Source organism: Gorilla gorilla, chromosome 11, assembly GCF_029281585.2.
Source record: "Gorilla gorilla gorilla isolate KB3781 chromosome 11, NHGRI_mGorGor1-v2.1_pri, whole genome shotgun sequence".
In the NCBI taxonomy this organism is placed as follows: domain Eukaryota; kingdom Metazoa; phylum Chordata; class Mammalia; order Primates; family Hominidae; genus Gorilla; species Gorilla gorilla.
In genome coordinates this window covers 143,993,438-144,006,488 of record NC_073235.2, presented here as the reverse complement: position 1 = coordinate 144,006,488, position 13,051 = coordinate 143,993,438, and the positions used below count along the sequence as shown (strand labels likewise).

At 41.0% G+C, this 13,051-nt stretch overlaps 1 protein-coding gene across 7 annotated transcripts in view; it reads right to left on the bottom strand.

Moving 5' to 3' along the window:
* SEPTIN2 (septin 2) overlaps nt 1–13,051 on the bottom strand; it is a 38,284-nt gene that overhangs the window by 12,389 nt on the left and 12,844 nt on the right. For 6 of the 7 annotated variants that reach the window (XM_004033470.4, XM_004033469.4, XM_055380007.2 and 3 more), the window contains 4 exons: nt 6,423–6,509; nt 5,532–5,655; nt 4,118–4,252; nt 3,844–3,961 (listed from right to left, as the gene is read on the bottom strand). In XM_004033470.4, the coding sequence (XP_004033518.2) occupies nt 3,844–3,961; nt 4,118–4,252; nt 5,532–5,655; nt 6,423–6,509 (464 nt within the window). Of the gene's footprint in view, nt 1–3,843; nt 3,962–4,117; nt 4,253–5,531; nt 5,672–6,422; nt 6,510–13,051 lie in introns of all 7 variants that reach the window. The other variant, XM_063695434.1, reaches the window with a different exon arrangement.

Genomic DNA, 13,051 nt, shown 5'->3' with positions numbered 1-13,051 from the left:
TCAATCAATTAAAACCATAGCACTCAAATGCTCACTGCATGGTGGGCATTCTCACAGGCACCAGGCAGGCCACAGTTTTGTTTGGTCTCACCTCAGTACCTGAGCCATTCAAGGAAGAGAGAACAAGAGCAACGTGAGCAGAAGATATCCCGACCTCAAACTGTGCACTGGATTTGCTTTCTGGTTTTTAAGAATGGAAAGCCTTAATGTGACCTAAAAAGGGCCTTGAATGGTCAGAGATTTGGTCTTAGCACAATGTCTGCACTAACTCAGAACTCCAGAAAAGGCCCTCCTCTCTACATCCTTTACTCTGTAACTCGACCTTCAGTCTTTTCATAAATCCTTATTCCTAAATGGGAGGAACCATCTTATCTCTGGGAGAAACTGAGCAATAAGAAGCATGAACTTGCTCACCTGTCCTCATCTTACGGCCCCTTTCCTGGTCTACTATCCATCCATGCTAACCTCATCTTTTGTCCTATGCTGGCCTCATAAAGATGGAGCTTACGCTTTGGAGGAGAGAAGAGTTCGGAAACAGTTAGTAAGCTATTTAAAAGTGAGCAGAGAAGTCAGAAGTTATGAGTAAAAAATAATTTACACATTTCTCAGTCTGGATGATTTCAAGAATTGTGGGACCATTTAAAGAGACAGGGGAGCTGGAAGGACAGGAGTCCATCAGTGGTCAAAAGAGGACTCCTGTGGGTAAATGTGGTTCACAACAAGAAATAAGATACTTGGAAGGGCAAATCAGAAGCCACAGAAATAATGTGATCAAAATAATACTGAGGAATACTGACCTTCAGGGATCAGGAAGGAAGGTGGTAAAAAACAGCACATAGAAAAGCAAACACAGTGGTTCAGCAGCCAAGGAAGGGAAGTTTCAGGAGTAGAATTGCCAATCACACAAACCCCACAGATGGGGCCCACATCTGAGAACTGAACTGTTGGCCAAGCCCATGAGAGAGCAATTGCAGGTGGATGACAGGAAGCCTGAGTGAACAGGATCATGGGGAGGGCAGATAACAGCTACCAGTAAGTGTCTGACTAGAAGAAAAGCTGGTGAAGGCAAGAGGCTAGTAGAGGCTGGCAGGAGGCAAGAGGTTCTTTTAGATAGGGCAGAATGAACAAACTGGTAGGCATCAAGGAGAAACTGGAGGAAGAGAAGTGATTAATGAGGCCCGAGAAGGAAGGGATAAAAGCTCGAAGTATTTCGATTCATCTCAGTTGTTGTAATCCAGCACTAAATGTTTCGCATACAGGATTAGAGATTCGAATTAGAGCATTCTAACCCTGACACCATCCCCATTTCTACCTCAAAGAAACTTAATGTAGCAGAGTACAAAAGGTGAAGTTCCCTTAAGTAGGAATTGCTAAAGTATTTATTAGCATAAAAACGTCTACGCTTCCAGGGGTTCTTCAAAGGTTCAAATACTTCCTAAAAAACTGGCAGGCACTTGAGACAATTTAGGAAAAGGCTGCCAAACATGACTACATGCTGCTTAAAAATTGCTTTGGAAAAAAGCACCAAGAAAAATGTGAAAAAATGAAAGTCAAACCAGATGAAATCATCTGCAATGTGATGGTCAACATCTAAAAATAAGTCTATGTGTTAAGTCAATAAAAAAGCAAGAGCCAAGTCCCTGCAACCTGAGAGAATACACCAACCGGCATCCACACCAGCACAGACACTCGCATCGGCAATCAAGGAAAGGCAAATTCAAATGAGATACAATTTCTCAGACAGGAAACACATTACAAAAACTGGCAACATAACCAGGACAGTTTTAGGGGGTGGAGAGAAGAGTACACTTTGGAAATGTAAATTGTTACAAACTTACTTTAGAGCAAATTTAGTCATCCTTCAAAAATTTAAATGTATACTTATTTCCTAAGAATTCGTTTGGCTTACACAATTGTGAAAAGATAGATGTACACCAGTGTTCATTACAACAATTAGGCAACAAATCTATTATGTGCCAGACATTATTCAGAACTCTGGGAATACATAAGTGAAAAAGCAGATTCCTGATCTCAGGACCCGGGGTCAGGGGTCGGGAGAAGCCAAAAAATACGCTAGAGAAATACTTTATGCAGTGTGGGGGGAGTGCTACCAGCAGAGCAGGGGATGGAGATGTGAAATCTTGTGTGCAGCATTGGGCTCAGTGAGGGAGTTGCCCACACAGGTATCTGAGGGAAGATGTTCCAGGCAGAGGGTATCACTAGCAAAAGCAGCGAGCAAGGGGCAAAGAAACAGTAAATTTGGTCAAAGAAGAAAAGGGGCCAGAGCAAAACAAAAAGTAAGCCAAATATTCATCAGCAGGAAACTGGACAAGTTAGAGTATATTCATATGGTGGAATGCTGTGCATCCAGTAAGAATTAGGATACAGTATATATATGAGGATGCTTCCAAATATTTTTAAATAGAAAAATCAAATGGCAGAATAGTATTACTATGTGATTTCATTCTGCAAAACCAAAAACATAAGCTATGTTCTAGAAGGATATATACTTAAGAGTTGTTCTTTCTGTGGGTAATTACAGAAATTCTTTTTTTTTTTTTTTTCTTGAGACGGAGTCTTGCTCTGTCACCCAGGCTGGACTGCAAACAACCTCTGCCTCCTGGGTTGAAGCGATTCTTTTGCTTCAGCCTCCTGAGTAGCTGGGACTACAGGTGCCCGCCACCACGCCCGGCTAACTTTTGTAATTTTTTAGAGACGGAGTTTTGCCATGTTGGCCAGGCTGGTCTCAACCTCCTGACCTCTGGTGATCTGCCTGCCTCAGCCTTCCAAAGTGCTGGGATTACAGGCGTGAGCCACCACACCCGGCCTAGAAACTCTTTTATTAAAAAATAAAAAATTTATATATATATTATATATATAATATATAAATATATATAATTAATATATAAAAATATATATAATTAATATAAATAATATATATAATATATAACATATAAATAATATATATTATATATTATATATATAATAAATATAAATATATATATATTTTTTAGAGACAGCGTATTGCTATGTTGCTGAAGTTGGCCTCCAACTTCTGGGCTCAAGTGATCCTCCTGCCTGAACCCCCTGCTGTATCCCCCTACCCTGCCCCAGCAACTGTGATTACATGCACATATCGGTATGTTCATTTAGGGATTTGTATTTTTATGCACGTACCGGTATGTTCATTTAGGGATTTGTATTTTTATGCACTTACTGGTATGTTCAGTTAGGGATTTGTATTTTTAGAGTTTAGCATATATAAACTATTTGGACTTTCTTAAGGAGCATATAATCAGAACAAAGTAAGCAATTTAAAAATATATAGCAGAGACTCAATAAAGAGGCTTTACAGACATACGGAAGAGGCACTAAAACTGGGACACCACAGGAGCTGCTGGGGGGTGAGAGGCGCTTCGCTGGCTGACAACTGCTATGTTTCCAAACAGAACAGAGAACCAGTCTACTTAGATACATCCTTGTATGGGTCATTTGCAGTAAAGAATTTAGGTAAAATAACAAACTTCATGGAGAGATCACATTTCTATATTTGAGTCATTTAACTCCCATGGAAGGTACTTGTGTGTAACCAACTGCTACTCATCGAGGGCATTTTAAATATAAGGAGAATTTAAAGAATAGAAATTTGATACCTTCATGAAGGCAAAAATTAAAATTTGTAACTATTAGGTTCTCCTTGAAAACCACCACTAAAATGCGGGAAAAATTCTCCGCCCTGCCTCCCGACACCTGAGCAGACTGAGCGTAGGAACACACTCCTTTCTTCATCCCCATGCCCCCGAGTCGCACCCAGAGGGAGAGCAGGACGCCAGCCTCACTCACCCTTTTCTTCAGCCGCTCCCGTTCCTTCAGGGTGAGAGTGTCAGCTTTTGCAATGACAGGCACAATATTCACCTTGTTGTGTATTGCCTTCATAAATGCCACATCTAAGGGCTTAAGTCTAAAATTAATTTTAGAATTGTCACTTATTTAAAAAAAATACATACAAAACTATTCTCTCTCAAATTATCTTAATTCTTATATTAAAATACACAGTTTGGGTAAAACTTACAAACCCATGTAGTAAAGCATTTCTCCACGATGAACAATTACTTACCCATGTCCAAAAGGTGAAATAAAGTAAAAGCAACAATGCACCCTATTATCAATGATGTGCCGCCTGTTCAAGCCGCTCTCGTCATGCAGGTACCTCTCAAATTGCTCATCAATATAGGAGATAATTGTCTTAAAACTAAGAGAAACAGAAACATTAACAATAATCATAGGGTATAAAACAGGGGGTCCCTGACTTCAAAGGGAAAACAAGTGCCTCCGCCCAAATATATATAATTTAATAATTCATTTTCAAGATGAGAACAGAAGACTGACTCCTAGATTTGGCAAATGGAAGTTTTTGGAAACTATGCCAAGCATAACTGCCCCTAAGTGCTGAGAGTCAAAAGCCTGAATGGAATAGGTTATGATGCACCTGAGAGAGGGCCAGTGTAGACAGGGCTGCCAATTCTTTCTTTTTTTTTTTGAGACTGAGTCTTGCGCTGTTGCCCAGGCTGGAGTGCAGTGGCGTGATCTCGGCTCACTGCAACCTCCGCTTCCAGGGTTCAAGCGATTCTCCTGCCTCAGCCTCCCGAGTAGCTGGGATTATAGGCACACGCCATCACGCCCGGCTAATTTTTGTATTTTTAGTAGAGACAGGGTTTCACCATGTTGGCCAGGCTGGTCTCGAACTCCTGACCTTGTGATCAGCCCACCTCAGCCTCCCAAAGTGCTGGGATTACAGGCGTGAGCCATCGCACCCGGCCAGGGCTGCCAATTCTTTTCAGGAACGTGACTGTGAAAAGGGGCAGAGGAACAGGGTGGTAGAGAACATGGGTCAAGAACAGGTTTATCTGAGCTGGGAAACAGCATTTAACTGAGCTGGGAAACAGTACAGCACTTTCACATGTAAGAAGGGAGAAATTCCTAAATGTAGGAGAAAGACAACAGAACCTTCCCCTTTTCATCTAGTGGTGGAAAGCTGATGCTTTATGTTGACAGGATTAGAACCAGGAGGGAGTTTGTACAACAAAATGGCATTCTTTGCACAGTACAGGTGACAGACTGCTCTATCTTCTACTTGTTCATTTCCTTATTTGTGAAAATGATGCCAACGAGCAGTCATTTACAGACACTACGACTCAACCCACTCTCTAACAGGTTTCACTTCCTTCCACATAGAAAGGATGTACTACAGTATCTCGTTCACCAACCACGGCTCAAATCCAGGTGTTTCATTTATACTAGCAGTCTATGGATGACTGGCTTTGCGATCTCAAATTACAGTAGAGTACCAGAAAAAAATTACTCTCTATAAAATTCCTTATTTAAAAAGTCAACATTTAACACACTTTAAATTGTCTAGCTGTTTTATTATATACAGCAATCCCAAACTTAATAATCACTCATTAACACTATCTATAAATTTAAGTATATTAAGTAAACAAATGCAGATCCCTGGGCATGGGGGTGCATACCAATCTCTGCAGTTGATAGCGTCACCATAGCCAGGGGTATCTACCACTGTCAGGCGTAGCTTAACCCCTCGCTCTTCAATTTCAACAGTTGAAGCCTCAATCTGGACGGTTCTTTCAATTTTTTCTAGAAAAGAAACAAACTTAATAGGGAATATAAGCAGCATGTGAAGAGGAAAGCTCACGTTCTTATGACAAGTGACTTCAGAGTCTACTGCCTCTCTACAGAGGTAGGTTCTCCAAAGATACCATGGGGATTATGAAAAAAAGATCCCAGAGAAGTCAGAAAGGGGAAGGTTAAAGCTAAGATTATTGTGCTACTGGGGAAGGTTAAAAACACAAATGTTAAAAATTATAATTTCTGTTCCTGGGAAAAAGAAAGCAATTTACGAATTCATTTAAAAACTGAATTCAAAAATATTCTGAAAGGGCTACATATTCTTGCAGCAGCCCAAGTCTTAGGCTCTCACTATGTGTGCCTAATTCATTCAAGAGTCATTTGTGGATACTGGTGTCCTGTGCTGGAACTTTCTGACAGTAGATGAATTAGAACATCTATCCTAGTAATCTTCTAGTTACACAGCATTTTTGATGTAAAACATTCTCACTTAATCCTTCCATCAAATATTTAATATAGGCAGAAACTACTTATTACATTTTACAGACAAAATAAACTCAAGAGAGGATGGATCCATGGATACGTGTCAAAGAAAGTCTACAACCCAAATCCAAGGACCTCGGTGCAGCACACCTACCCCATAAAAGTGTTTTCCTTGTGTTCAAAGCTGAACAAGAACAAACAAAACACACAGCTAAGCCATAAAATATTAATTAGGCAGTCTTCAGCATCTTTCATGTAGAATTACACTTGCAGTAACATAAGAATGTTTTTACCTGCTGCTCCAGGTATGACTCTTTCTGGGTACAGATCAGTTAGGAATAGGCTGTTTATGAGAGTCGATTTTCCTAGACCTGATTCACCTTTAAATAAAAAGAAAAACCTTGTCATGACCTTATTCATATGACACCATTCAATCGGTTAAGTGTTTACATAAGGCCTGGTACTGGGCTAAGTACCTCACAAACATCATTCTGTGTTTAGTACCTACAGTACTACTATGTTTGCAGTATGATCTTTGAGGGTACTCAAAGAAACTCTAATTTGCCCAAGGTCAGAGTACTATCCAGAGTAGGGCCAAGATTTGAATCCAGGTCTATGAGACTACAGAACTTGAACATCATATAATTAGAAACACAACTGTTCACAAATGTGAGGAATGTACTTTAGAGGTTGGTATTTATTTTTGACAAATAGAATGCAAAGCAGGTTTTCAATTATCAGTTCTGCTAGTCACTAAACTCACCACATTTTCAGAAAACTGAACATATCTATCCCATAGTGTCAACAACACTTGTGCTTCCCGAGCTGCAGAAACGTGTGAGCAGGACAGGGCCTGTGGTCTGGTGGGCTCACATGCACACCGTCACTCTGCAACCTCCCCCTTCTGCCACCTTGTCTTCTTCCTGCTTTAAATCCATCCCCGTTTCCCAGCACTGGCAACTGTCATATGTCAGGCAACTTTCCCGCTCACTTTGTTGAGTTCACACGACTAATTCAGGTGACACATATCCATGTAAGCTTTCAATGAGGTGAGAATCTCTCTTGAACTACTGTGACTACATATTCTGAATATTTGAAATTTAACTTCAAAAAAGATGCCAAATACCAAAAATTAAATTTTACATTTGAAGGAAGCACAAATTCCACTGCTTCATTGCAGATGATCATCTAGGTCTCAATTCTGCATGGAGAACTGCTTCTGATCTTGGTACTACTGGTGCTGGACTGTCCTCTGGGTACCCTAAACCACCCTGTTAAGTTCTGCAAAGCATGAGGAAGGAGTACACATCTCTTTTGAAAAATTATTCCTGGCTGGGCACAGTGGCTCACACCTATAATCCCAGCACTTTAGCAGACCAAGGCTGGAGGATCACTTGAGGCTAAGAATTCAAGACCCCGCCTGGGCAAAATAGTGAGACCTCCATCTCCCAAAAAACCAAAACAAAGTAAAAAAAACCCCAAAACCTTAGCCAGGTGTTGTGGCATGTACCTAGAGTCCCAGCTACTTGGGAGGCTAGGGCAGAAGGATTGCTTGAGCCCAGGAGTTAGAGATTACAGCAGGCTATGATCATGCCACTGCACTTCAGCCTGGGTGACAGAGTGAGACCCTGTCCCTTACAGAATAAAACAATTCTGGGAAAACCAAGAACAAATAAGTGAATTTGCAATGTGCAGATGCATGGCCGGGCGTGGTGGCCCATGCCTGTACTCCCAGCACTTTGGGAGGCTGAGGCAGGCGGATCATGAGGTCAGGAGTTCAAGACCATCCTGGCTAACATGGTGAAACCCCGTCTCTACTAAAAATACAAAAAATTAGCCGGGCGTGGTGGCAGGCGCCTGTAGTCCCAGCTACTCGGGAGGCTGAGGCAGGAGAATGGCATGAACCTGGGAGGCAGAGCTTGCAGTGAGCTGAGATCGCACCACTGCACTCCAGTGCGGGCAACTGAGCGAGACTCCATTTCAAAAACAAAACAAAACAAAAAGAAACATGCAGACATACAAAATTAGGACTGCATTTTAAGTGAACTGCAATTTTCACACATGAAAAGAACAAAACAATGTGTTGAACGTGCCTAAATATGAGTGTAAAAATTTGACTAAATGCCTGTTATCCCATTAAGTCATCCTTTTAATAAACTGTGGTGCAATGCCCCTTTACCTATTTCTTTAAAAGTCTGACAAAATTTTAAAAACTGCCTTTCCTCTTCAATAGTCTCTCATTTACTAATTAGGTGTGTTAGGGTTTTCCTGATATACCCATTTTTCTTGAGCTATTAATACTACAATTTAAAAGGTGAGGATTCTTGTGGCTTTCTAGTTCTACTTTTCACTACTCACCCTCAACCCCCTACCTGTTTTCTTTTAAATCCACTTTATTGAGGCACGATTTACAAATACTAAAATACACCCATTTAAACTGTAGTTTTGACAAAAGTAGATACTCAGATAATCAAACTCCACTCAAGATAAAGATTATTTTCATAACCCTAGAGTTGCTTTGTGTAACTGTGAAGTCTACCTTCTCCAGTCCCCACTGCAGGCAAACACCAATCTACTTTGTCACTATGTATCAGCTTTGCTTATTCTAAAACTTTTAAATGGCATCATACAACATGGCCTGTTTTGTGTCTGGCTGCTTTTGCTCAACAAAGCTCTGAGACTGATGCATGTTGTTGCATCTATGAGTAGTTCGTTTCTTTATAGTGCTTGGCAATATTCCATTGTATGGCTACACCACAATTTGTTAACCCACTCTCTAGATACCTCTGCTGTCCCCAGTTTGGGGCTATTTTGAGAAAAGTAGCTATGAATATTCATATACAAATCTTTATGGACATGTTTTCATTTCTTGTGGGTAAACACATACAAGCAGTATTGCTGGGTCTTAACCATTAAGGAAGTACCAAACTGGCTTCCATACTGGTTGTGGCATTTTTACATGCTCACTAGTAAGAGTTCCAGTTGTTTCACATCCTTGCTGACACCTGGAGTGCCTGCCTCTTAGTGGCTGGGTAGTGGCATCTCGTGGTTTCAATGCATATTCCCCTGACCACCAAAGATGTGGACACCTTTATGTGGGTTTATTGGCTATTTGTTTATCTTCCTTAGTGAAATGTCTATTCAGATCTTTTGCCCCCTCTTTGTAAGCGGGTCATTCGTCTTACCGATCTGTGCAATATTTTTATATATTCTGGACACATATCCTTTGTCAGATATGGTACTATGAATACTTTCTGAGTTCCTCACATTTTATTTTCCTATTGATGTCTTTTCAAGAAGGCAAACTTTTAATAATGCACAATTGTTTTTATAATTTCTATTCTTCATGTCTTAAGAAATCTGCTTACTACAAAGTCATAAAAATTTTTTTGCCCATTTTCTTGTAGAGTTTTTATAGCTTTACATTTAAATCTACTATAATTTCAGGTTAATTGTGATACACAGTGTGAAGCAGGAGTTGAAGTTCATTTTTTCACACATAATCATCTAGTTGTTACAGACTGTAAAAAGACTAAACTTGCCCCCACTGAATCAACTTGGCTTTTTTCTCAAAAAATGAAACAAAAAAAACAATTGAACTTCTTATACTGATGGGTCTACTTCTTGGCTGTTGCTCTGTTTAGTAGATCTGTGTATCTACCCTTCCCACACTGTCTTGATTACTGCTGTTAAGTCTTGAAATCAGGGACTGTAATCCTCCAACTCTGCTCTTTTTCTAAACTGTTTTTGTCTGTTCTAGGCCCTCTACATTTACATTTAAACTTCCGAATCAGCTTGTTAATTTTTATTTCTGAAAGTTGGAGCTGGACGCTGTGGCTCATGCCAGTAGTAATCCTTGTACTTTGGGAGGCTGAGAAGGGTGGATCACTTCAGGCTAGGAGTTTAACACCAGCCTGTCCAATATGACAAAATGCCATTTCTACTAAAAATACAAAAATTAGATGGGCGTGGTGGCGCATGCCTGTAGTCCCAGCTACTTGGGGAGGCTGAGAAAAGAGAATCACTTAAACCTGGGAGGTGGAGGTTGCCAAAATCATACCATTGCACTCTAGCCTGGATGACAGAGCAAGACTGTCTCAGAAAAAATATGGGACAATTTGGGGGAGAAAGGGCATAATAGTTCCAATTCACAAATGGGACAGATCTTACATCTTTAGATTTTAATTTCTCTCAGCACTGTTTTGTAGTTTTCAGTGTATAGGTCTTGCACGTTTTGTTAAATTTATCTCTAAACAATATTTTTTGTGACTGTTAAGTGGTACTGTCTTAAAATTATTAATACTCGTTTGTGATTTTTTTTCTTTTTTTTTTTTTGAGACGGAGTCTCGCTCTGTCATGCAGGCTGCAGTGCAGTGGCATGACCTCGGCTCACTGAAACCTCCCCCTCCTGGATTCAAGCGATTCTCCCGCCTCAGCCTCCAGCATAGCTGAAATTACAGGCAGCCACCATCATGGCCGGCTAATTTCAGTACTTTACAAAAGTACTAAAGAGATGAAGTTTTACCATGTTCGGGGGGCTGGTCTTAAACTCCTGACCTCAGGTGATCTGCCAGCCTCGGGCTCCCAAAGTGCTGGGATTACAGGTGTTAGCCACCGCACTCAGCCTAATTTCTTATCTTTAGTGGGTCCTGGATTTTTACAAATTCGTTTTTCAGCTAACATCATCTTCCTCCTTGATAACTACACTGAATGACAATGACTTTGAATGTTGCATCATGTATTCCTAAGATAAACTCCATTTGTTTAGTCAGTCCTAATTTGAAAATGAGAATTTGTTCCAATGGGATTGATACATTATGGAACAATAGCAGCGTAATACAAATTTCGTATTTGCTTATTATATATGATCTCATTGGTGAGAAACTAGGTGAATACAGAAGACTGTGTTTAATTCTGCATCCAACAGAATCGAACCACTTGGGGATATTCCCAACACACACCCCTAAATATCTATCAGCTCTTTCTTCACTGCCTGTTACGAGCCACACCCATTTACACCTAGTGTTACGACTTTCCAACTTTAGAAAATCCTCCTTCCACAGCTACACAAAAGCGCACAAGTTGCAACCCTCCTGATGTCCACTTGCACAAACCAACCTCAGGGCTTCTATGGTGCAGTAATTATTTTTTAACCATTTACATGTGGACTGGTATAATTCTTATGTTCCTATCTTTTTTCCCACTGTGTCGCTGATGAAGGTTCTGAGTATTGTGTCCCTGTTTTCTCCATAAGCCCTGTGGTGTTTATTCATCATGCTGTATGGCATGGTGATTTTTTTAGAAACACACGGGTTGCATCATAGCAGGACTCAGTGCATTGTCTTTTTATTTAGATATATTGCTGGACTCGGTAAGATTTAATTAAGATGTCCATGTCTAGCTCGTGTATATGTAAAAAGTAAAGGCTCCTCTTTAAAGACTTTACTCCCCGTCTAATTAGGAATAATACTAACTTCTCTTAGAAGCAAAATTTATTCAAAGACCTGTGCTAACATTCTTAAATATCTGCTGGCCGTAATGAGGAAATCAAAGTACTTTATGTTCTTAGCTCGCACAATTCAGCCTAAATATTTGCCTTGGCATGCTTATGCTGGTCCAAGCAAGCATTAGGTCATAGCCTGTTGCTCTTCCTTATTTGAAGGTGATTTTACCTTTCTCAACATTCCTCCTTCCTTTGTTCTCCTCTGCCTTTGCCTCTTTTAAGAAGTTCTAAGTTGCTAGCCAATCAGGACAAATACAGAATGTGAGGTCCCGTTCCAGCCAATGGAAACCAGACACAGCAGTAAGGTAGATGCATCAGGTTATAAATGACCCAGGTTACAAATGATCCCTTTGTTCGGTGTACCCTCTTGACAAAACTGCTGACGAGTGTACCCTTTCTGTAGAAAGTAAAAATGGCCTTGCTGAGGAAACTGAATTTATGTTCAAGTACTATTTCTTTATGGCACCGAAGAACAAGCATTTCTAACATATATTAGTCTGTAGTTTTCTTGTCATTTGTAATAGGATAATGCTGGCTTAACAAAATAGGCTGGTAGGTGTTTCCTACTCATCTATTTCATGAAGAAGTCTGTGTAAGATTTATATTAATCCCAGCACTTTGAGAGGCCGAGGCGGGCGGATCACGAAGTCAGGAGATCGAGACCATCATGGCTAACATGGTGAAACCCCGTCTCTAAAAATACAGAAACAAAATTAGCCAGGTGTGGTGGCGGGCGCTTGTAATCTTAGCTACTTGGAGGCTGAGGCGGGAGAATGGCGTGAACCCGGGAGGTGGAGCTTGCAGTGAGCCAAGATCGTGCCACTGCACTCCAGCCTGGGCAACAGAGCGAGGCTCCATCTCAAACCATCTCAAAAACAAAACACACAAACAAAACAACAACAACAACAACAAAAGATTTACTTCTACTCCCCGCCACATACACCTTTTCTCATTTTTAAATCTCTACCTTTTTTGTGTGTGTGAGATGGAGTTTCACTCTTGTTGCCCAGGCTGGAGTGCAATGGCGCGATCTCGGCACACCGCAACCTCCACCTCCCGGGTTCAAGTGATTCTCCTGCCTCAGCCTCCCAAGTAGCTAGGATTACAGGCCTCCACCACCATGCCTGGCTAATTTTGTATTTTTACTAGAGATGGGGTTTCTCCATGTTGGTCAGGCTGGTCTCGAACTTCCCACCTCAGGTGATCCACCCGCCTAGCCTCCTAAAGTGCTGGGATTACAGGCGTGAGCCACCGTGTTTTGAGATGGAGTTTCTCTCTTGTTGCCCCGGCTGGAGTGCAATGATGGGATCTCGGCTCACTGCAACCTCCACCTCCTAGGTTCAAGCGATTCTCCGGCCTCAGCCTCCCGAGTAGCTGGGATTACAGGCATGTGCCAACACGCCCAGCTAATTTAGTATG